General features: G+C 38.2%; 1 protein-coding gene across 8 annotated transcripts in view; it reads left to right on the forward strand.

Moving 5' to 3' along the window:
• The first annotated feature begins 1,513 nt into the window (after positions 1-1,513).
• Positions 1,514-24,390, forward strand: part of mast4 (microtubule associated serine/threonine kinase family member 4) — a 101,601-nt gene continuing 78,724 nt past the window's right edge. For 7 of the 8 annotated variants that reach the window (XM_084935772.1, XM_084935777.1, XM_084935773.1 and 4 more), the window contains exons 1-2: positions 1,514-2,098; positions 20,668-20,821. In XM_084935772.1, the coding sequence (XP_084791898.1) occupies positions 1,850-2,098; positions 20,668-20,821 (403 nt within the window). In that variant the 5' untranslated portion in view covers positions 1,514-1,849. Of the gene's footprint in view, positions 2,099-8,947; positions 9,466-20,667; positions 20,822-24,390 lie in introns of those variants that run through there. The other variant, XM_084935779.1, reaches the window with a different exon arrangement.

Genomic DNA, 24,390 nt, shown 5'->3' on the forward strand with positions numbered 1-24,390 from the left:
ATATGCTTATTTTATAATTTGCATGTCTAGAGGAGGAAAAACCTCTGAATATCAAAACATCTGAGGAATGAATAAGAGCGGGAATGACAGGTAAGGAAGTGCCACACCTATGAGTCACACATACAGGGACAACAAAACAAGACCCAAAAAGAGAGTTAAAAAAAACAGAAAGAGCAGGAGGCAATGGAGCTATTCATGAGGGGAAAAATGTGTATGCACTCAAGTACACATGCACTTCAATGTGTTTCTTGAAAAAAAAACAAACCTTAATCTTCTGTTCTTCTGATGTGCTCTTTTATAAACAGATTTATAAAGTTTATAAAGTCTGAGACATTGTGATAGTGATAGATATTTATTGACTATCACTTTGAAAAATACACCATTTCTAACTACTGGTGACTATAGTATACAAGATCATTTGACCATGATGCTTAGCATTATTTAAAAAAAAAACCATATTATTATATATCCCAACTTCCTAAATCATACATTTTTTTTCAAATAAATAACAAAAGGATAGTCTTGAAAGTGTTTTAATATTCATTTTATTTTATTTATTTATTTATTTATTTATTTATTTGGGGACATTTGGCAGGGGTCCTGTGACGTCTGCCTTTTGCTGTTACATCACAACATTTTATATAAAGGTGTGATTCAAAAGCTATCTGTTATAGTGGAATTGATCTGTTTCACTGATGCATAAAAAAGCTGTTTGATGAGCTCTTTAGACTGTGCAAAATAGCTGTTGCGCTCTCAGTGACTTCTGTCACTGAGTGTGCAAAATAGCTGTTGCGCTCTCAGTGACTTCTGTCACTTGTGAGCAGAGTTTCTCCACATTAAAATGAGTAAAAACCTGCCTCCCGTCCACCATTACTGATGAGCTTATAGCAATAGGGGTGCTAGGCACTGAATCCAGAAAGGCCAAGGGTTTCAAAATTAATGCATTTGTGGACTGTTTTGCAATAAATTGGTAATGAAGAATACTTTTATTATAATGTTACATACTACTGCGCTGCCAATGCTAAAAGATGAGACACTACTGAACAGAAAATATGAGTGTACATTTAAGTTTCATGCTGTAAAAAATAACTATATAACAAAAATAAATACATAACTACATAAAAAGAAAAATATCTTGAATAAAAAGTAAAATTTGTTCAAAGATTTATTTATGTTTAGAAATCTAGTAAAAGATTTAGAAATCCCTTGTTTGAAATTAATTTTTATTTTTAATTGTTACATGTTATTTTCGTTTGTGCTCCAAGTAAATTTACTAAATATATAAAAAAATTAATTATTGCCCCCCCACCCCCCCCTTTTTTTTTTGTTCTGCGGTCTCATTAAAAAACCGTGGCCCCACCCTGGTCCCCCTCGCAAATTTCTTCTTGAATCGCCAATACATCTAAAGCTGGTTAAAGCTATCTGTAGAGTTTGGCGGCTGCTGCGATCTGATTGGTAAACCCTCGCACGTTGTGGGCGGGGTTAGTTTTTGGGCAACAAGCTGTACTGGTGAGATAGGAAGGCACAGACAGCATGGGCACGCGCTGATTTGGAAGTCATGAGCGTAAAAATCCACAGAGGCTCCTTCTAACCGAAGCGGACACCTCTGCTTGGCGGTAACGCTGATGTTAAACAGGGTCCAATAATGTTTTAGTCGATATCACCAACTTTCGACAACGTCGTGACTTTGGTTTTACTCGAACAAGGAGAAGCAGAAGAGAGAGAGGAAAAAAGAAAGCCGTGTCCTCTAATGGGCTCGCGGCTCCTGACCATAATGAACCGGACAGGTGTGCTTGCAGGTTAATTAATTGCTACCTTTTGTTTTGAAGTAGCACCAGAAGGCGACGCAATGGAGAAGAAAGAGTTTGTAGTGTCTGAAAGCGGCGAGAGCCAGTCGTCGTCGGGCTCCCAAACCTTGTCTGAGGGGGAAGAGATGACGGCTGCTCTGGACATTAAAGTTTATGGTGATGGCGAAGACCGGCTCAGCTTGCACTTTGAAAATGTGAACGAGGTGGAGGACGGCAGAAATGTGGAATCTGACAAGGAGACCCCAGGAGATGGGGAAGAAGACGAAGAGGAAGGAGAGGAAAACGAAAAGGTAAACACGGTGATCTGCTAAACAAAACAAGGGTCGACTCAGACACGCAGAAAACCAAACGATTACCCGATTAATTAATTATGAGCACATAGAGACTAGATGGCAACTGTTTTGGTTACCGGTTATTCATTTAATTTTCAAAGCGAAAGCTAATACCAAAATAGTAACTGATTCCAGCTTCTCAAATGTGATACTTTCATTCTCGTTTTTGTTAGACATTCAAATAAAATGTCCGTAATAAAAGTTATTTCCATTGATATACACATCCAATTAATTGCCCCCTCATCCAGCAAGAAAGCAACCACCTACAGTCAAAATATTTGTGAACCAGTTGATCAGCTGTGCTTGAGCTCATGCTTGCTGGGTTACACTCCGTCATGAAGTCAGTGCAAAGTTAAACTATTATTCATGCTGTGTGCCCAATTGTCTTCATCCACTCAATTTACAAGTTTTCAAGTCGAGATGCATTCCTCAGCACATGCGCACTGCTCTGTTTTACTGCGGCTCCTGCCTTTTTCAGAGGCATAAATAGATCATCTGTAATTAAATGCCTGTCAGTCTTCCCCACTGCTTTGGAGGTGTTTTCTCAAACCACAAAGACTGTCTGGATGGAGATTTGGACTGCATCCAGTCCAAATCTGCCCCTATTTTAAAAACCAAAACAATGTTGGGTATGGCTTATATCCAAAACTTGAAAAAGTTATGTATTAAATGAAAGGGGGCAGGTTCATCGCAAAATGCAATGTGATTTTAGAGCAAATGTGTGTAAATTGTTTCATTGTTAGCTCTGTAACTATGCTGTAACGCTAACACACAAATGGCACAATCTGGGACTTGCTGTTGTGACCCCAAGTGGTGCTCATTCAGGAAACAGATGAGAAAAATGAGGAAGACAAAATACATGTATCAGCCTTTTAATTTATATAAGGCTTTACATGGATTCTTCTGCAGACTGGTTTAACTTGCTCCAGTACGCACAATGTAGCCTGGGTGTGTTTGACTATTGCAAGCTCCCGACTGACCCATAAACATTTTCCAAGTCATGATATCATGCAACATTACTTAGGGCTGTAGGTGTGGTTGACAAAAATGCCATATGATGTCTCATTTTTGAGGCAGTAGGGAAATACAGAAAATTTGTGTAATGTTTTGCATGTCTTACTTCACACGTTTTAACTCTCATATCTGTGTTGGAATCAGAATACAAACTGATTCCTGCACACCAATCAGATTCCTGATTTCTGTGTGTAATTATTTTCATTAATTATAATTTGCTGGTTTTTATAATGGATAAATCAGTAATTGAAAGCATAACAGACTTTCCAACACACACGAACCCAAAGACGATGCCCCTGGGTTGGTGTCATGTTTAGTAACAGTGATGCTCAGCTAATTTAGTTGGGGTGAAAAGCAGTTTGACAGTTCATTACCTCAATAGAGCTGAAGTGTTACAGATGAGGAGGCAGGCCTGAGATTGGTCTCTTATTTCACTTTAGCTTTACTGAACTTAAACTAAATGTAATCCATTTTTAAAAAGAAAAAAATAATTTGCCTTAATTTTGCAAAAGAGTCACACAAAGCCTGTGCGCATTTCTCCAGACTGCTTTCAAATGCCATTTTGAGGTTCATTTTAAACCGTTGACCTCTACTGTGCTGGCCACAGAAGAAACAATGTAATTTGACCTGGTATACTGAACTAAGCCAACGTGTTGCTGCCTGGAACTCCTCAAAGCAGGTCACATAACCTGTCAGTGCAGAGAAGCGTTCCAGTGGTATTACTGTAGGGTTAATCAGGAACCCTGACTAATGACCTTTTTTTTTGCCCCTGGGGGTTTAAAAAAGGAAAGTCTTCTGAGAATTCGTGTGACATGACTTCAGCAGGCTGAGCAGCTCAGTTACTGTTCGGTCTCCAGACTTACTACTGTTTCAAGTTCCAAGGATAGTATGGCCATGTTTCATAGAGTAAGTTTCCACATTGATAGTATGATGCCTGTCTTCCTAAGATCTCTGTACAATTGCATAGTGCTTCGTTCCAGACGTCTAAATCTGTCCAGGGTTGTGGGCAGTGACAGAGAACGTTATCTACAGTCAGGACAAGATTATCCCACGCATAATCCTTCTCTTTTATGCACAAGACAACAGAAATGGATGAAAATGAGCAACATACAGTTCAGATTTATTAACAGAGTTTGGCTCAAGCTTGCTGTATGTAAACAGTTACTGGGAAAAGGTTAAGATTGGAAGTATTGCTACTGGTTGCACCCATAATTCACTGTCCAAACACTCTGTATGGATGTTTATAAAGCACTTGTATGTGTTTCATAGTTCTGCAGCATTCCCTTGAGAGGCCAGCATGTTTATCAATGTATCTGGAGTATGCAGCTGTTAACATGACCTTTTTCAGTTTCCCATCAGTCTGATTTAGGGCTGCGAATAGCTGCTATTGATTAATCACTTCTTTCCTTGATTTTATTTATTATTTAATATTTTTGTTCTTGGTTGTTCCCAGAGTAGCTCTACATGATTCATATTTATCTGATATTGAGCCTTGGTCTAGTCCCTTACGTCGTCTTCTCTCTGAAACAAGTGTTTTTGTGAAGTCTCTTTTTTAGTACGTTTTCCTTTTAAGGCCACCCTCGCTTTGAGCCAGTTGAGTTCGGATTGGTTGCCCCTCACTAAATTCAGATTCAAATTCAAATTTTATTTGTCACGTACACAGTCATACACAGTACGATATGCAGTGAAATGCTTAGACAACTGCTCGTGACCTAAAGAAAAAAAGAAAAGGCTATGAATAAGATAGGAAATAAATATGAAAATTAAAAAGGGTAAATTTAACTAGGAAGGAATAAAATAAAATATAAAAATTAAAGTTAAAAATGAAATAACTGTACAACACAAATTAGAATGGAGGGTAAATTTAACTGGGAAAGAATAAGATAAAATATATAAATTAAAGTTGAAAAATAAAATAACTGTACAACAAATACACAATACACAGTATAGAACTATATAAGAATGTATGAAGAAATATAAATATATATATATACAATAACAGCAGCTGTACAAGTATTAACTGGAAATGAAGAATATAATGACCAGTGTTGTGCAATCCACATTATTTAGTGTCTTGTGCAGTGCAAATATGCTTAAAGTGATGAAGTGAAAAACAATGTCCAGTGTGTAAGATTTAAACAGCATGTGGGTTGGGCTTCTGTGCTCATCCCTGGAGCCACGTTCCTGAGAAGACTCCATTATGGTTAATTACTCTTGCAATTACACAATAGTATAAATAGTAGTAGGTTCACTTCTACTGAGGAAGCAATCAAAATACTTAAATATGAATTTTATTTAACAAGTATTAAAGCTTTGGAAAAAACAAACCCTAAATTTTAGACCATGGCCCAATATTCTGTGCTTCACTTGCTTTTAGAGGTGTTACAGATGACAGCTATCCAAAGCTACTGTCCACACAGTCTTGACTCACTGCTTCCTGAAGTATGAAATCTGTCAGCTTGTTAATCATTGTGTTTTCTTTGTCTTTATATATCCTGCTGCTTTTATGCCCTCTCATAATCATAAATCCTGTTTCCTACTTTCTCATTTCTAACTATCCTGTTGGGTCAGCAGAATATGGATATTTCCAATTGTTCATTTTTTAATAGTGTTCTTCCCTGGCTGTTGTTGCCATAACAAATATCCTTTCTGCAGAAGGATACTAAATATTTCTTATCTTTAGAATTCATCCCTAACTCTGACACTTTTAATCAGTATTCCCCCTAGTATACGATGTGGATAGATTGCAGGGACTTGAGTCAATTAAGAAGAAAAATGACAACTTTTGCTGTTCTCCCCACATACTGAAGTTGGCACTTTCTGACTTCAATAAAGAAAATATTTCATTTTTAGTCATTAAACAATCCTTAAGTGACTGAAATGATTTTTGTAAAATAACATTTGATAATGTTTCATTAGGAAACAGAGAATTGTTTGTGTCTGCAGCTCACTTTGGCAATCTGGACATTTATAGCAAGCTTCAGCTCATTGTTCACTAGGGATAAGAATTGAGAACTGGTTTTGTAGAGAACCGGTTCCCAGTAGTCCAATTTTTTGGAATGATTAGTCTGTCTATCAATCCTGCTTACTGGTTCCAGTTGTACTTGCAATATAATCAGCTGATTTCAGTTTATGTGCTGGAGGAGGAAAATAGTGGCAGAGTCTGCAGCATGGATATGAACATTTCCTTTTTTTTATTACACCAAGGACAAGAGTGCAGTGATAAAGTAGAAACTGCACCAGGAAAGAAACAGTTGCTCAACGGCTGCTTGCGAAGAGCCAAACACAACTTTGGCTCTTTGCAAGGACCTGCACAGACAGCATCCTAACACTAAGCTAGCCAAGAACCCAGAGTGATGTTAAAGCTGAGTGACTGCCAACCGCAGCCCAACAGCCAGACACTGAAATTCAACAGGTAACAAATTGATGAGGCTGTAGCCTCCATTTCTACCTGTTTCTGCAGGGGGATACCTCCCACATACACAAACATTTGACTATACAGCATGCATTTAATATGACAAATATAATGTCTTTATATGCTGCTTAGTGATGGTGGTGACTCTTGACACGGAGCCGTGTCCATGAGTATATGTATTACCATGAATGGTGTATTGTATGGGGCAGTCAAATCATTTACAACTAGCTTGTTAGTCAGCTGTGAAAACAAACAGCTCGTTCTCAGCACTTCCCTATGGAGCAGTTAAGTCTGAACGAACTTTGTTCAGATGAGGACTAACCATGTGTTAGACTAAGCAAATTTCATCACAGAGACGATTAAACAGCTGTAAGGGTGGTGTTTTTATGTCAACATGTATCATGTATGACATGAAAAGATGTCTCAGTGGCTGCATTTTTTATTATTTGCATAAAGAATTGTTTTTTCTTTAAAAGCAAATAGCCAAATAGACACAAGTATGGAAATTGGTTTATTCTCGCATCTTAGATACACTTTATAAATATTAGATAACCTTTCTGTCTGTTTAAACACACTTCGTAGCCAAATGATTTTTCTGCATACACTAGTGCTTCATGTGATATGCTTTCTACTACACCTCTGTCTACAAATGCAGTTTCCTCCACTGGCTTAGCCTTTAGTTTCATAGTTTGACTGTTTCAGCACTCAAATTAATTCATCAAAAGTCAGCTATTCTGATAAATGACTAATTATGAGTTTCAACACAGGAATAAGCTGCTTTTCTCTGATATGAGTTGACATTTTAGGAAGCATTTTTCATAGTTTTCTGACTTTTATCAGCCACTTAATTAATCAAAAGGGTTCTATAAGGATTCTTTATTCTTACTTGAATTATTACGCAGTTTTCTACTGGGGACGTGGCAGCACAGAGAGGGATAGGAAACAGATTGAAAGAGTGGTAAAGAGGGCGAGCTCTGTCCTGGCTAGTCCCATAGAGGAGGTGGGTGAAAGGAGGATTTCAGCCAAGCTTGTATCCATTATGGACAACACCTCTCACCCCCTGCATGAGACTGTGAAGGCCTTGGGCAGCTCCTTCAGTGGTAGACTGTTAAAGCCACAGTGTAGGACGGAGTGCAATCACAAGTCCTTCTTCCTGACAGCAGTTAGACTATACAATACCCACACAGAATAAATACTTCTTAAAATACTTTAAAGAAATACAGGCTATTATCACTCCCTCTACACTTCATGTACATATAAGAATCTTGTTGTATTTTACTGTATATAGTAATTATCTGTACATAGTATAGTTTTTTGGCTTTTTTTTGTTTTTATACACTATTTTCATTTTTTTTGGACAGCATGGTGGTTCAATGATGAGCACTGTTGCCTCACAGCAAGAAGGTCCTGAGTTCAATTCCAACACCTGTGTGGAGTTTGTGTGTTCTGTTTGCGTGGGTTCTCTCCGGGTACTCTGGTTTCCTCCCACAGTCCAAAGATATGTAGTTAGTGGGGTCAGGTTAATTGGTAATTCTAATTTGCTCACAGGTCTGTCTCTCTTTGTTAGCCCTGCGACAGACTGGCGACCTGTCCAGGGTGCACCCTGCCTCTTACCCTGTGGTAGCTGGGATATTTTTTTGTCAATTATAAGTACAAGTGAGGGATCTACAACCGTAGCTTGCCTCCACCAGTGTGTGAATGCGAGAGTGAATGAATAGTGGCATTGTAAAGCGCTTTGGGTGCCTTGAAAAGCACTATATAAATCCAATCCATTATTATTATTATTAATGTCTATAATCTGAATGTGAAGCGGCAACAGTTAATTGTTGCCTCTTTGTAGATCTTATACAGTCGATTGTGCAATAGCAACTGACACTGCTTAGGGCTATAGCTGACTCTCAAAGCAATTCATTGTTTTATTTATATATTGATTTAAAAAAAAATCCCACAATTTAGTGTCTGTCCTCATACTTGTTACCCTGCAGCAAGTATTTTTTTTAGACAGCCAGTGAGTTTCAAGGTTGCCCTTTTTACCTTATAAAACTAATGGAAACCAGCTGCTAACTGCAAATTGCGTTATTTCCTTGGCTTAACAGTTTTTTCATGATGCGTGTAGTGAGTGAACTTTTAAAGTATTCTGCAGACAAGAACAGACAGGTAAAAATTAGTATGCAGTGTAGCTGGAGCTGGGTTGGGCTGTGCTTGCTTAAGTAATGACTCAGCTGACACACACTGATGGCTTGGGTGCAGTAATTTTCAAGTTCTGCTTTGGATTGTGTAGTAGACACTTTAGGAAAGAAGTAGATGATCATATCTGAAAAATTTGGATTCCTTAATAAAATTTAAATTGTTTAAATCGTTTCTGTATATGTTTCAAATTGAAATCTTTACTTTCAGCAGCTACGTCCACTTCCATCTCAACTTGCTGACACAATCCTTGTTTGTTTATTCTGTGAGGGCCTGTTCCTTGAAGTGAGGTCATCTGCTGCAGATTGCATCAGTGTTTGCTTGCGTATCAATATTTGCTTCAGATTCATGTTTAACTCCCTCTCTTTCTCTCTCACCAGCGAGTCTAACCCTCTAGTGTTTCCCTAAATAAGCAGTCATTCATTTAAGCAGGCAGCCAGTCAGGGTGATTAGACGGACATCCAGTGTCAGTGTATACTTTGAGTCTAAGAGGATTAACAGAATCTGGTAAAGACTCTTTTCCTCCTACGACAGGCTCGCTCTCTCTCTCTGGGATCCATCGGTGATTTTTGACTTTTCTTTCGTGCCCTTTCATGTCTTTTGCAGTTTAATCCGTATTCCATGTCTTTAAGTCTGTTGCTACCCAAACAAAATGTCTCTTGGTCGGAATTTACCTGTAAGTTTGTGTACATCGTCTGAGGGAAGCAAGGTAAGACACTGATTGGATTGGGAAGTAGTCAAATGTATTCTTCTGTGTTTTTATTCTTGGTTTGTTAAATGATATGAATTTGATCCTATTCATTTTTTAAACAAACAAGCTTGTTTGAACCTTATTGTGGAATTTATGTTTTTTAACTCTACAGTAGTAGATTTAGTTGTAAACACATCATTTTGTGTTATAACTTCATATTTGATGTTGTATAGTGTTTATATAAAATTAATGAAGAGTATTTTAGCATATATTAAAGAGAGCCCTAGATAAGAGCAGGACTGATTGTCAAGGTGAAGTGTTAAGGTCAAATAAACACAAGCAAGGTCTGTTCCTCTTTCCTAAAAATATGCCTTTCTGCCTAAGTAGAAAAATAAATTCTTATCTGTAACATGATATGTTTGACAAAATTAAGCTGCTGCTGACTCCAGTTATCATCAAACACAACTCTGAAGACAGCACTTGTTCACTTGTCGTCTTATAGTATTTTTCTTGCCACAAAATCTCACATGGGCATAAGAGATTTACAGATGTTCCTGAGCCACAGGTATTGGATGCTGTGGTGGTAGGTGGTCAGGAAGTACAGCAGGTCATCTCCTAATCAGAAAGTTCGTTGTTCAAGGCCTGGGTGCCCCACTATGTACACCAAAGTATCCTTGAGCAAGATAAAGAGATACTGAATCCAGAGTTCCTCCCGATGCATTCATTGGAGTGTGAACATGCGTGAATGAATGAATGAGACATGTTATATGAAAGTGCTTTGAGTGCTCAAAGTCCACTAATGTTTTTCTAAGACACTCTCCAAGAAAATATGACTTCCTTGGTGGAAGTAATAATGCATGGTGTGATTCTTTACAGTGCTGAAGCTCTTCGTATCTTAACACAGATGCTTGTATGAAACTGGAGAAGGAAAGTACTATACTGTGTTTTTCTAAGTTTAGATTTTGTCAACACAGGAAACTGAATTCCCACGTGTAAGCATACAAAGGTCAAACAATCTAAACCAAAGTTATATATTGTTCAGTGTAAAGTGTCCATTTCAGGTAACTGAAATATACATTTGGAAAAGTGTTTAGCATTTGAGCTGTGAGAATTTTAGGGACCGTTATTCTTTTGTGTAAACATCAACATCCTAAGAACAGAGACTGTGAGGGAAGAGCGTTTCAGGCCTGATTGGAATTTGGGAAGAGTTGAAGGGAGATGCTGGGTGATGAGGTCGGCCAGAACAGAGCTTGCTGTACTGCAGTTGACCCTGAGAAAGAAATGAACGAACATGTTCAGAAGTCCACTGAGTTCACTTCACAGAAATGTTTTGTATTAGCTACACACTATAATGAGACTATGTATTTGCTAAACTCTAGCAAAATTGACACCCTGAATTCCCCATCCGAACACCTCTGGAAATAAACTGAGGTAATGTTACATTTGCTGAACATGCTGCTTGGTTCTTACCAAAATGATCATGTTTGTAATGGTTAAATTGAAAGCACATTTTAGAATGGCATGTTGGGTAAGCAGCCAGTCAAACAAACAAGGGTAACCTTATACCATGACTAATAAATGTTGTGACTAATGTTCTGAAAGCTCCTGGATCATCATGTGATGAAACCCTTTTTTGACAGAGGGCACACAGGTTTAAACTTTAATCTTTTAGTGCAGTTTTGCATATGTATCTATCAGTTGTACAACTGAGTGCCTTTACACAGCATTTCCCTTAAAAACAAAGCTGACACAAGTCAGAGGGAGACTGAATTTTCAAGAGCCCGCCAACTTGCCATGCCACTAAGGTGCGCCCTTCAATGGAAACTCACAATTTGTGCACAATACCACCATAAGGGCCTGATGGTTATAATCACCACTTTTGAGGTGGATGGAGTCAACCTGTGAGGAGTGCATCAGACTATAAATATTTATATATCCTGAATCCCCCTCTAGGTGGGACCAGGATATGTAAATATTTATATATCCTGGTCCCACTCTAGGTGGGCATAATGGGCATATTAATCTGTTCAGGTTGGGACTGTCATCATGCCTGTGAAGTTTGGTAAAGACTGGGGCAGATTTCTTTGAGTTAGAGCAATTTTGTGCTTCATGGCGAAGCATCAAAATTCGCCATGCCGTTGGGGTCACGCTCTTTGACGAAAACGTTTTCAAAGGAGCCTAAAACCAACTCCTAAAGGGCTTCCTTGACAAATTAAGATTTTCAGGGTCAGCCACCTCAAAACCAACCCCAAAGTGTAAACCATGGCTTTTCCTGTTCCCACTATGTAACGCTGTTGTCAAATATTACAGTTAAAATGTGTTCAGGGGCGGAGCCTTATCACACGTGAGAACATTGGTCTGGATTTGACAATTTATGTGTGAATGAGAGCAAATTAAAATTTCACTGGGAATGAAAATTCGCCTTGGCGCCTTTTGACGAAATCTCAAAAGCTTTGCAATTAGTACGGCCCAGGTCTGTCGTTTAGACTGACCAAATATGAAGCTGATCCGATAAAATTGCTAGGAGGAGTTTCAAAAAGTATAATGCCAGGAAGTTGCCAAAATGTCATCTGCAATTCAAAATGGCGGACTTCATGTTGGAAATTTTTGCCAGACCTGATGTGAATTCACAATTTAATGAGTTTTTGAGCATGGTAAAGCCCCAAAAAGGCGATCAAAGACCTTCGCACTGCAAGTGCTCGGGCCCTAGTAAAGTAAAGCCCTACTAAGGAATAAAATAAAATAGCCTTGGAAAGCTGTGTCTGTGTCTTTAAGTGTGCTAGTAAATAAGTATGTGTTTGTAAGACTTTAAAGGAGCATGTGGTGTCTGCAATAAAGAAGAGTGAGCATATCAAAATTCTCAGAACTGAGGTTTGCTTGTGTTTTGTTACAACATTTCCTGCTGCAGAAAGGGGATGGTGTAGATCATGGGAGTCAAACATAAGGCCCTGGGGCCAGAATTGGCCTGACAGAGATGCAAACCTGGTCTACTAATTTTCTTTACGGAAAGCATAAATTTTGGACTTTAAAATGTATTTTAAAAGGCTTTCCTTTCTTGTTCCTACTGATAAAAGATCTTCCTCATAGACATAAGTAATAATACAAATACAAAGCATTTCTCTACCATGTTTAAAAACTGCTGAAAATGCACTGCTTCTTCTTATATTAGGAAGTATCGGGGATTAGACTTGCATTTAAACTACACTGACCAAAAATCAAAGTGTGTTGTATTTAGCCCACAATGTAAAATGAGTTTGATATTGCTGGTATAGATGTTAATAATTAATGTTAATAATAGTAAAATTAATTTATGCTTTTGCCTAATAACAGTTTTAGTGGTGTTTACAGTATCAAGTACTGTACAGTCTCCACCTGAGCTCACCGTCTTGGTGACGGATCTGCCTTTTTGCTCTTCGTCTTGTTTGGGTAGATTTCCACATTAAACTCTGACATCATTGTTTCTGTTCTGCTTCTGTTGTGTTATCAGTATTTTTTTTTTCTTAAAAAACTGGGGGCTTCATGGGCTTAATGTTGTAATATTTTTTTATTTACACGTGGGCTCCTACTTAAGTTTGTGCTGCATATATTTTTGGGCTCAAATGTGGGTGAAATGCTTGCATGGTAAGCGCAACATTATAATAGAGTTCAAATGACTTGACTGGTTGTAGCCCTGTCGGAGCTGATGTCACTTCATTGTGTAAGATGGCAAAATACCACCTGTGTTATCATGTTTATAATAAAACTATATTAGAAGATGTAGATTGCGACTTCTAAAGCTGCCTTGTGTCATAGAGGCTCCAGCCATTTTCAGCAAAAGTTGTTTTTTTTGTTGTTGTTGATGCTCTTTTTTTTTGAGCTGTAACCATGTTCTGTGTGTGACTACAGCAAGTGAAAGGTGTTCTCAGTGTTGTTCTCAGTGGCTGCTGGATAGAAAACAATGGCAGAGAGAGCGCCTGGTAGAACACAGGACAGCACAAACTGAAAGGGGTAAAGTGTGTTGCCTCTTGATCTACCAGGTTTCTCTTCCTGTTTTACTGTAAATGTGTATTCAGGGTGTCTTAGTAACCAATGAACACAGTAATAACAATTTGTTCCTACTTTTAAAGGGTTCCTTTCATCTATCTAAGTGAAATGATAAACACGACTTCACCACAAAGCCTTCAAAGAGAATTAATGTCCTCCTTTGTGAATGTTTGCCAATTCTCCCTTTGTACAACTGATGCCTAACTTCAGTGTGGAAATCATCACTTTGATAAGAGGGAACTATGCAAATTAGTGAAGAAGTTGATAAAATTAGTGGAAAAACATTAACACTGGTGTTTACATGTTTGTACTTGTGTTTTCATAGCTATGCTTTGAGGTCTAGTAGTATACAAGTATGTGAACAACAGAGTTTTTCTTGGCCTGGACTACTGGAAGATTCATTACTCCACCTCTGGGTTGGAGTTTTTGTTAGCACTCTTGCACCTTAGTCTTTCATACATGTCAGTGTAATGTATGAAAGTCTTCCTACATTCTTTGTCATTTCTTTTTTAATGCTTGTGCACCTGTACAGAAAGGGTGTCCTTCCCACTTGCAGTGCCTTTAGTCTTTGTCGTGTTGTCCGGGAAAGGTTCATATCAGACCCAGAGGCTGTCCTGAATTTTAACTCTGCTTTCTGCACTGTCAGCCTGATTCACTGTTCAGTGAAACTGTTCCCTCTCAGCTGTGCACAGTTAATGCAAATGCTCATACTTTAATTTCTCTGCCAAGACAGCCATGTGTTTATAGCACTGTTTGTAAGTCAGTATGGTTACACAGAAACCACCTGGCCAGATTTCATGAAATTTGAGAGGTGAAGTCAGGGCAAAGGAAGGAACCGTTATGCTTGTAATCATTTATTATACTGCAATTTAAAATGACAGTATGATGCATTGGCCCTGGTAGAGGACTGAACTCTGATTGTTTTCTTTTACATTCTTTGACATCTGATCTGATTTTGTGTTCTTGGCTCATTGCTTTTCCTTATTGACCCTGAGTCTGTAATAACAACTTCATGTTAATTTGTTCTAACCTCACTTCTCACAGTGCTCTCAAATGCTTGCAAGGTTAGATGTAGACAAGTGTGGGAGAACCACAATGGTCCTTACCAGTCGGAATCCTATGAGGAACCAGTTGTAACTAAGGGTGTGTTTTTATATGTGATAAATGTCTGTGGTGAAGCGATGAAGCTGAATTGTTTGTTCTGGTAGCTAGTTGCAAAGTAAATGATGGGTAGTATTTCTTCATAAGCCAAGTATACTGACAGTGTGCAAAGCTCCTCAGCCTGTGACCTGTTGTGTTTCCGTGTTCACAGTCTGTGAATGTTTGTAGATGGATGGTTCATGAAATCTCCTGCCAGTTATTTTTTTGAAAGTGCCTGCTCTTTTACAGCTTCCACTGAGCACTTCCTGGGTGTTGTGTTACCCCTTGTTCCTGGGTGTTGTGTAGAGCAAAGCACATTGGCTCAGTGTTTACTGAGTTATCTCAAGTCCAAAGTCATATTACTGAATGTGAAAGCAAACGGTTAATTTTAGCTGGCGATATGTTAAATGAGCTAAAAAACAGAGGAAACAGAACTTCAAATGAATACAAGTAATGCTGTAAATACTGTATAAATATCAATATTTTAGCATTAATTTATCTGAAAATCTGCTGTCAGGTTCTTAATATATTTGCCTCCAATACTGTTAAAAGTGTTAAAAGTGCAGGTGTTGCAAGGATTGATTATTAGTGTTACATGTTTTTAAGTTTGTTGAATGACAGGAAATATTGAAAGCTTAGTTTCAAGCAGTGGTTAACATGTCTTTGTAGACCACAGGGGTATCATGGTGCCAGATCGTGTAATCTCATAATACGATCAAGGTTACAGCGTTGTTTGGTAAGTATTGGACAGTACTCTCAGTTGAAGTAAAAGTAGCACAACAGCCAATGATAATGAAAACATGTCAGTAAAAAGAAATATGGTCTTTATACATGCAGGCTGAGATTGCCTCATTCTTTAGTTGGTAAACACAACCAGCATTGTGTTGTGTAGCCCACCTTCTTTGTTTTTGCTTTGGCAACAAAAGCCTATTGGTACTGTACACTCTGTGTAAGGCCGAGGGCGAACAGGATGATGGAGGAAGGAGGCTACAGGTCAGGTTTGATCCTGCTCTCCAGAGTTCAGCGAGGCTCTGCTGCAGGTAGAAAGGAATGATGGGTGAAAGGGCACTGCTTGCTGCCAAAACTGCAATGTGTCCACACAGAAAGGGAGCTGCAAATGGCTGGCTGCTATGTCTCATAAAATGTATGCAGATGCTTTAGTCTTTTGGATTTTTATTTACTTGTACCTTTTTAATAAGCTATTGCGCAGAGTGGATGGGATATAATTTACGTAAATTAAAGATACATTGTCTGGGAAATATTCACTGATAACTGATATGCTCAACAAGAAAAACAGAAAATATAAAACTTGTGCCAGCTTTGGCATTCCTCCACAAGTTTGCACTGCCTCAGATGGTGCATCATATGTGACATGAAGGAAAACGGTTAGAACGATAACAAGTCTTACACATTTAAGCCTTTGTAGGGCGTTGGGTCGAAAATTGTCAGATGTACAATCTGCTATGTTATTAGTAGCTCTAGACCGACAGTAAGGATATCACTAATGGTATCTGGTAGTGGGTTAAAAAGCATATTCTGTGGGTTAAGTAGCATCTTCTATCTTGTACTGGTTCACACGTAGCCTTGTTTCTTATTTTTTATTTATTTTTTTTAATTTCTTTCCCAAAAGATTCATTACACAATACTTCATGTTTGATTAGTCTCGTGAAAAGCAAATGTTTAGACTACAGTAGTAGGGTCAAAGTCTGAAGATCAGTGGTGTACAGTGAGTCCAATAGCAAAATAAAGCAGAACATATAAATCAAAGTAATCTGCTAGTTATAGTTAATAGGGTCCAACGAACAGAAGAGAACTGCTACACTGCTTCTCTTGTTTAAAATAATTGATACATATGTACAATCGAAAAGGCCAGAATAAGTCAGAAAAACAGCCTTGAGTAAAAGATGACGCCTAGCAAAAGAAGTTATTGAGAAACAGAGAAGTTCTGCAAAATTGTACAACTTCCTTTTGCTGTAGAAGCACAAAGCAGTCATGTGGTTATTTTAATAGATTAAAGGACGTCCATCCGGTCATTGTACGTGTGCCACCTTTCATCGCTGGCATTCAGAAGTTAGGACTGAATGATGCAGGAGTTTTCACAAATTGTTTCACGGCATAACCGTAAGCTGCTTATTTATGCAGTGTCTGGTTATTATCTGTTTGCTTGAAAGTTACATAACCATCTGTTCATGTGTGATTATTTTAAATGTATTTGCCTTTAAACACCTGGGCACTATTACACCAGCTGTTCAGAAGGCCACACTTTGCTAAATCATCACATTAGTTTTAGTCTTTACCAACTATTTCCACATCACTAAATTAGTGTTAGTCATACTTAATTAGCTGCTACTTTTGTTTACATATATTAATTACACTGAATTTTACACACACAAATGCTAGCTGTAATCGGGACAGCTCACTAAATTAGATTTGCAAGAATTTGCAATTTATTTAGTCCTGTGTTGATTGTCTGTTACATGTAGCACCATTGGAGGAAAGCTGTCTCGCTTCACTGTGTACTGTACCACTGCACATGGTTGAAATTACAATAAAGCCACTTAATTAAAATATCAGGATTCTTACCTACAGTTTTATTTTTTGTAGCAGACCCGTGAACAGAGAATTATAGCTTGTTGTAGATATTTATGAGGGAAATTGCAGTTACTTCTGAGTTACTCCTTTCAAGCTACTAGCTCCTGAATGACTGCACGATTCCATTTATACAGAGAGTCAGCTCTACAGTCGCTTCTGATTTCTCCCTGGAACACCCGATTATTAGTATCTTTTGGGAAAAACATTACCATTCAGTATTAGAAACTAAACATGAGTGAACCAATATTAAACGGTAATCGGTATCAGACAGAAAAACCCAAGCATATCTAACTAAGGATTAGTTTTTGTTTAATATGATCAGTGACTTCATTGTAAACAGCTTGCACGACACTACCTCTAAAACATATTTCTTCATGTACACATGTTAATGATTTGCATCTTTTGCCCCTAAAACCATTTTAATGATGCCATAGATACTTCCTGTTTGCACAGTTGTTTGCTTTTGATGGGCCTGTGCTTCAGATTGAGAAACAGATAGTTTCCTAGCAACTATCTTGCACATTATTCAAGTGAGTGAGTCTGTTTTTAATGGTGCAACCTGATGTTGTAAATAAGGATTTAGCAGAGACTGTGCATCCAATCCACGTAAAGCTGGTGCAGCCAAATCCTGAGCTTAACAGATGACTGAACCTTTTAGTCTTCAAAGGACATTCAGATAGGAAACTGGAGGTTGAAGTGAACTACAGTATTCCTGCAATTATAGTGTGATGAAGATGCTTGAGACTGAGTACTGTGTATTGAGATTCAAGTTGAAATCCTTGTATTTATCGCTCACTTAGCTTATGTAAAGCTTATTAGTATGTAGTGCTACCGTACAGTTTTCATTAAAGAATGAGTTGTTGTTGTACATAATCAAAGTAATAATGGAATTAAGGCATATCTAGATAACTTGTAGGCAGTACAGTGGAGCTATACCAATAGCAAGGATGTCCTGGTTTGAGTCCATGGTCTTCCTGCGCCTGCTGGACTTCTCTTCGGCTACTCTGACATCCTCCCACAATCCAGATACATGCTTGTTAGGTTAGCTGGTGATTCTAAACTGTCTGTAGTTGTGTGGGTTGTCTGTCTCTCTGTATTGGCTCTGTGATAGACTGGTAGCCTAACCAGGATCGACTTAATCAGGACCAAAAAAATGTGTAAGTGTAACTCAAATATTGAAGTACAGATGAAAAGTCTTTGTCACTGTGTTTGTTTAATACACTCAGCATTACATGTGCTTAAATTGTATAGCAAATTCATTCTGTGAATACACACAGTACATTTAACCCAGGGGTGTCCAGCTCCAGGCCTCAATGGCTGGTGGCCTGCAGGTTTTAGATGTGTCCTTGATCCAACACAGCTGATTTAAATGGCTCAATTTCCTCCTCAACATGTCTTAAGGTTCTCGAGAGGCCTGGTAATGAACTAATCATTTGATTCAGGTGTGTGGATGCAGGGTGATATCTGATTTAAGCCATCCTTTTCCATGTACTGAACTCTATGTGCCACCTTGGTATAAATGCAGTTGATGTGTGTGTGCTTATACACAGCTAAAAGTCTATGCATTCTCCACTATGCGGCACGTGGTTTAGGGCTGCTCGATTATGGCAAAAATGATAATCACGATTATTTTCACTGAAATTGAGATCTCGATTATTTGACGATATTTATTTAACAATAACAATGTATTGAATAATGACTTTAAAGATTGTCAAAAAATAATATAAAATAGTGTGCAAATACTGATAACAGTGCAAATGTTTGCAATATAAAAAATAAATGAAAAATGTAAACATCTATGTTTAGTGAACTTTGCAGTGTTGCTCTGTGGTGCAGCTACGACACTGTAGCAAAGTTTACACACTATGTCTACTTGATCCACGTCTGACTCCGCCAGCCCATAATGTTTCCACACCACTGAAGTTTTTTTTTACCTCTTTTCAACCAACGGCAGTCACTCTCCTCTCCAAATAACTTCTGCTTAGCTTTCCGAGCTTCCCTCGGGTCCTCTTAATTGTTGTGACACGTGTTTGAAGTGCAGAGAGGTGCGCTCGATTTGCCACACGGAGCAGCGTGAGAGTAAAGCACGAGGGAGGGGCTAATAATCGGCTCAGTCATTTTTAATGATCGTTGAAAGCCCAGATCGTAATCGAGATTAAAATTCGATTAATTGAGCAGCCCTAACGTGGTTTGCTGTTCATCATGTCTAGCAGTTCTACAACTCAGACTGATATGCACAGTGATATTTGCCCTCAGCACAAATACCATATTATGTTTTAACAACGACCATTACTGTTGTAGAGCCTGGCCGTTTCAAAATCATGAGATCTTGATGGCACGGTCCTGTAAACTGTCCTGTTACTGTGTGCTTATTGTTAATAATGTGTTTTAGTACCAGTGGGTAACTTTATTGTTAAGTTTATGTATTTAGCATTTCAAAAGTACAGCTATTATTTGCTTATGCTTTTTCTTTCGTTTACTATATAGCTGTTGCCTTAGACTTCTGTATTTACTGTGAGCTCATGTCACCCTACAGAGGGTTCGTTTTCATTGTCCTTCATAGACTTAGGATCATGAATCATCCCACAGAGAAGCAAAGGGCATTTCCTTCCACAGAGTGCTCTGAGCCTTGTATGTCTTTGTATTCTCAGGGAGGGCCTCTTCCTAGGTTTTATTTGTTCTGAGCTTCATACAAGGTATTATCTCCTGAGAATACAATGGACTTCTGTAATGTGTTGTGCTTGTATCATGAGGAGTGTTAGCAATGGATTTGTCATATTTCTTGACATAAACAGTTGGGCATTTTTCTTTTAAACATTTCTCATGAATTATGAATAATGAAAGCACACTGAGTACTTAGACTGTCATGTAACCACGCCCTTTCACATTCAGTATTCTTGAACTAAGAATGACATTTGGAATTAATCAGATGTTGCTACAAGCGTTTTGCTGAACGTTTCTTTTCTGGAAAACACTCTGGCAATTCCCTTTCAACATTCTCTGAAGTCCAAGCCTGTCCTTGGGTTTGCCTGATGTATTTAGACTCTGCAGGTCTCCTTCAGCAAAGAGTCTTTAATGACCAGAAGTAAATTGACACACACACATTCATACAGGATGTGTGTGAGATGGATACTTGCCCTATACTCAATGGGGTAAGTATCTCGCCCGAGATACTATCCAAGCATCCAGAATGGGGCAGATGGGATCAAACTGCCAACCTTTTGATTAGTAGGTGACCTACTCTACCACGTGAGCTACAGCCACCCCAAGATAGAAAATTATTCTTAAACAGCAACATACTATTACTGTATTACTGATTAAATGCTGAAAAAATATCATACAAGCTAAATTCTTTTTTCATTATATAAAAGTTTATTTTGGAACTTTGCACTTGTATTGCTTTGCCTCCAAAAAAGTTTGCTAAACTTAATTCTTCAATTCTTTGTGCCTTTGTTCTTTTCCTAGTTTGATAACATCCTCTACCCACCCTCCACATACCTCAGGAAGTCCAGTAACCCAGAGCTGACACATGGGTTAAGTCCTGCACTCAAATTTAAACGACATCTCAGTGAGGATGGAAGAAACATTAGAAGGAGGAGCCTTGGAGGTGGACTCACAGGTAATGTTTTTTTTAAAGTTCTCACTAGTTTGATTTACACTGAAAGATTGACATCATCCATGAGCAAGTGCTGCCAGATCCTAGCAAAGACGAAAACGTCTTTGGTTCTGGAAAGTTTTCTCCTTTGGGGCTGCCTTTTTGGTTGTGTTCCTGTATTCCCATAATATTATGACTCATAGTCTGGGTGCACAAATAATAAACATATGACATACACTCTTTAAAACCACTTAAGAGGAGAGTTTGTGTATTTTTGTTCAGCCTGATTTCCTTCACTGTAATTAAGTTTTCTCTGTGTAACCAAAACATTAATAAAAACTCCAGATGAAGGATCCAGTAAGCAAACATAAAAGTCCCTCATCAAATCACTTAATAATTCCCCACTCAGTGAAATGTACCTTCATGTGTAATTTTCACCACTTCCCACTGCTTGAAAATGTATTCAGAGTGGTTGACCCCAGAGACAGAGGCAACACTTAATCATTCAAACATAGTTGGCTGATCCATCATGAATAGGTCTTTAATCCAGAACATGTTTTCCCTCTTATCATTAGTGATTAGCAGCTATGGAGATGTTTTTGCTTTCAATTATTAGTGGCTTTATAGTACAGTGGAATTTAATTTATGAGCATGGAAAAGTGACTTTAAAATGTATTTCCAGAAGCTGCCTTGGTTACTCAGAATAATCAGGATAATCCACAGATCCTACTGTGAACAATTTTCAGTGTTAGTGTGTGCCTGTGTGTTACTCTGAGAGAGCATTGCCCGAGGAATTCAACAAAAGTCTCACCCTTTTACAGGAAAAAATTTGAGAATGCATCAGTGATGCATCAGTTGCTAAAGCCAAAATGATTACATCATCATCTGCAGACACCACAGATCCGTCTTAAGTACCACCAAACTGGACACCTTGCGAAACTGTAAAAGATAACAGCATCGTTGTGGAATTATGCGCAGGCTATTTGCTGGCATTATGTGTGGTTTTACAGAACATGTTTTTCTCACAATGAACGGTGAGTTCAAAAATGTTTGGTATCATGTGGCATGTGGTTGGAAAAGGGTGAAGTCATAAACTTTAGAGCAGCACTCGGGCCTTTTAACCATTTGAATACATGCAGAAATAGCTGTACTGGAATAGCTCTTGTACATTTAAACACAAGAAAGCTATTTGAAAAATATTTGGCATTAGAAGCAAAGTCTCCATCACTGCCGACCGGTGGCAGCAGATAGCTGCACCTCCCAGAGCCTGGTTCAGCGGTTTCTTTCTCCAGACATTTCTTCCTGTTAGAAGGGAGTTTTTCCTTCTCTCTGTCGCCAAGTGTTTGGTCATTTCATTGTTTTTTCTTTATTATTAAAGGGTCTTTACCTTAAAATATAAAGCACCTTAAGGTGACTGTTGTTGTGTTATATAAATACATACAATATAAATACAATACAAGTGTGAAATAAATAACCTTAATTCCTCACTCTGAGACCGACATTCATTATTTTATGTGAAGGACAATATCACGCTTGACTATAACACTGCCTTGGCCCATTTTCACCCATAGCAAATCTTTTAGTCAGGCTCAAATATTTAATCAGTGCATACCCCTGTGGAAGTAAAATCATAGAATCGCCATACTGTCACTGTCAGAGAGAGCGCTATGGAAAATAAAATGCAACAAACAGCTTCAAGTTTCAGTATCTGTCTGGATATATCAGTGGGTGAACTGTTAGAGATGGAGACAGGTGTCAGATAAATGGAAAACCACTGTATGTTCTGTTATGCTATGAGGGGCACTTTGCTCATATTTTGGATCTACTTGGAATTAAGAGTTGCTGCTAACAAGTACAAAGTCATTCTCAGTGAGTACCTTTATTCTATAATGTATCATCTGGGATTACAGTAGCTTTATCCAAATGGGACCAGGTGTCGCTCACTCATCAAGACACACAATGAATGTCTTCTAAAAGAATGGTGTTTCATCCTTACACTAGGCCAATTTAAGTGGTGGCCAGCATTTGTATTAATATGTTTTGCTTTGTTTTGGGGGTTTTTGTGCTCACTGGCCTTGTTTGCTTCCATTCAGTAATTGGAAGCCCCTTGACTTTGAACAGCTTATTTTTTCCCTTGTGACGTATTTATGGAGACCCAGCTCGCTAATTGAAATGCTAACCTTTTAACATTCAGTAGAAAATTGTTTTCATCAGGTGCAGCTTTGAATAAAAGGATTAACCTTTACTAATAGGGCTGCATAAAACACAAGACTAAACAAACTGCACACAGCAAGTTCCCTTTTCCTGACTAGAACAAGATGAGTGTGATGTTTTTGTTTCTTACTCAAAATGTATTTTTCTTGGGTTTTGCTATAGATTATTTGTGCTTGCAGCCTGCAGGGTACTGACTGCTTTTGAAAAGTTGTTGAATACAGTGTGCTTCAGTGATGTATACACCAGAAATTTTGTATCAAAATGGAAAAGTTTTTGAAATCAGTGAGTCTTTAGGTTAACAGCACAACTGCAGACCCAACGTGCCTGGGTCAGGGCAGTACTTGCAATCTTTACAGAAATCCATATCATGCACTAGGTTTTAAGACTAGTATAGTCAAATCTTTGTGTTCATATAAAAGCTATGGTCAGCTTTTAATATACTTAATACAGAAGTGCTTGAGATATAAACAGGATGAGGAGTGTTTCTCTCCTGGTAATGTGAACATTGTGACAAAACAGTGTAGCTTAATCGCTTAAATTTAGACAAGTTGGACTAAATTGAATTTGAAGGTTAAACAGGTTGCCTCTTTTACCCTTCAAGGTTCTGGAAGCATGCATGAACATAGCAATAAGTTAGATTTAAACAGTGTGTTAAACTGAAGCAGTGTGTGTGTAGAGACAATTACTAATTTGTTTCAGTATATTTCACATGATGGTTCGAAGAGGTGTGGTTGAAAGATCTAGGAAATGACCTTTCAAATACCTGTTCAAAATCTAAATAAAACTGCCCCCCCCCCCCCGACACCCCTGTTTCTGAAAGTGTTGACAGATTTCCTTTGTGCTGGGATGTGATGGGCTCTAGTGAGGAAAACATTTGCTGGTAAGGAAGGAAGGACTTTAATTTTCCCTCCTCATCCTGTTTGGTCTCCCCTCAGTTCTCTTGGTTTTGAAGCAGTGATCACAGTGCAACTGTCAGGATTACAGCAGCACAATAGGCAGATATGAGCAGATAGCCTTATTTATTACAAAGCGGTTGTCTGACTAAAGCCCAAAACTGATATTCATAATTAGTCTGCTATGGAAAAGAAATGTGACAAAACAAAACAAAAAACAGCTTATTTAATTTTCCCTTTAATTTTCTGTAGAACCTTGAGAAGAAAGATGAGAGACTACTACACCAGTACTATCTTTATTGCCCAACAACAATAAAAGCCGACATTTCACTGTGTCTACTTTAAAGATTATTTAAGGGTCAGGTCTGCTGATTTACTCCCACATGGGAGTGAAATCAACAACTGGGTTTCAGAGAACAACAGTTAGAGATATATAATGAACCACAGTGGTTAGAAAAATATTGAAAAGTAAAATAATATGTTGTC

Source organism: Perissodus microlepis, chromosome 7 (genome assembly GCF_051167445.1).
Source record: "Perissodus microlepis isolate ML-2025 ecotype Zambia chromosome 7, ASM5116744v1, whole genome shotgun sequence".
Taxonomy (NCBI): Eukaryota; Metazoa; Chordata; class Actinopteri; order Cichliformes; family Cichlidae; genus Perissodus; species Perissodus microlepis.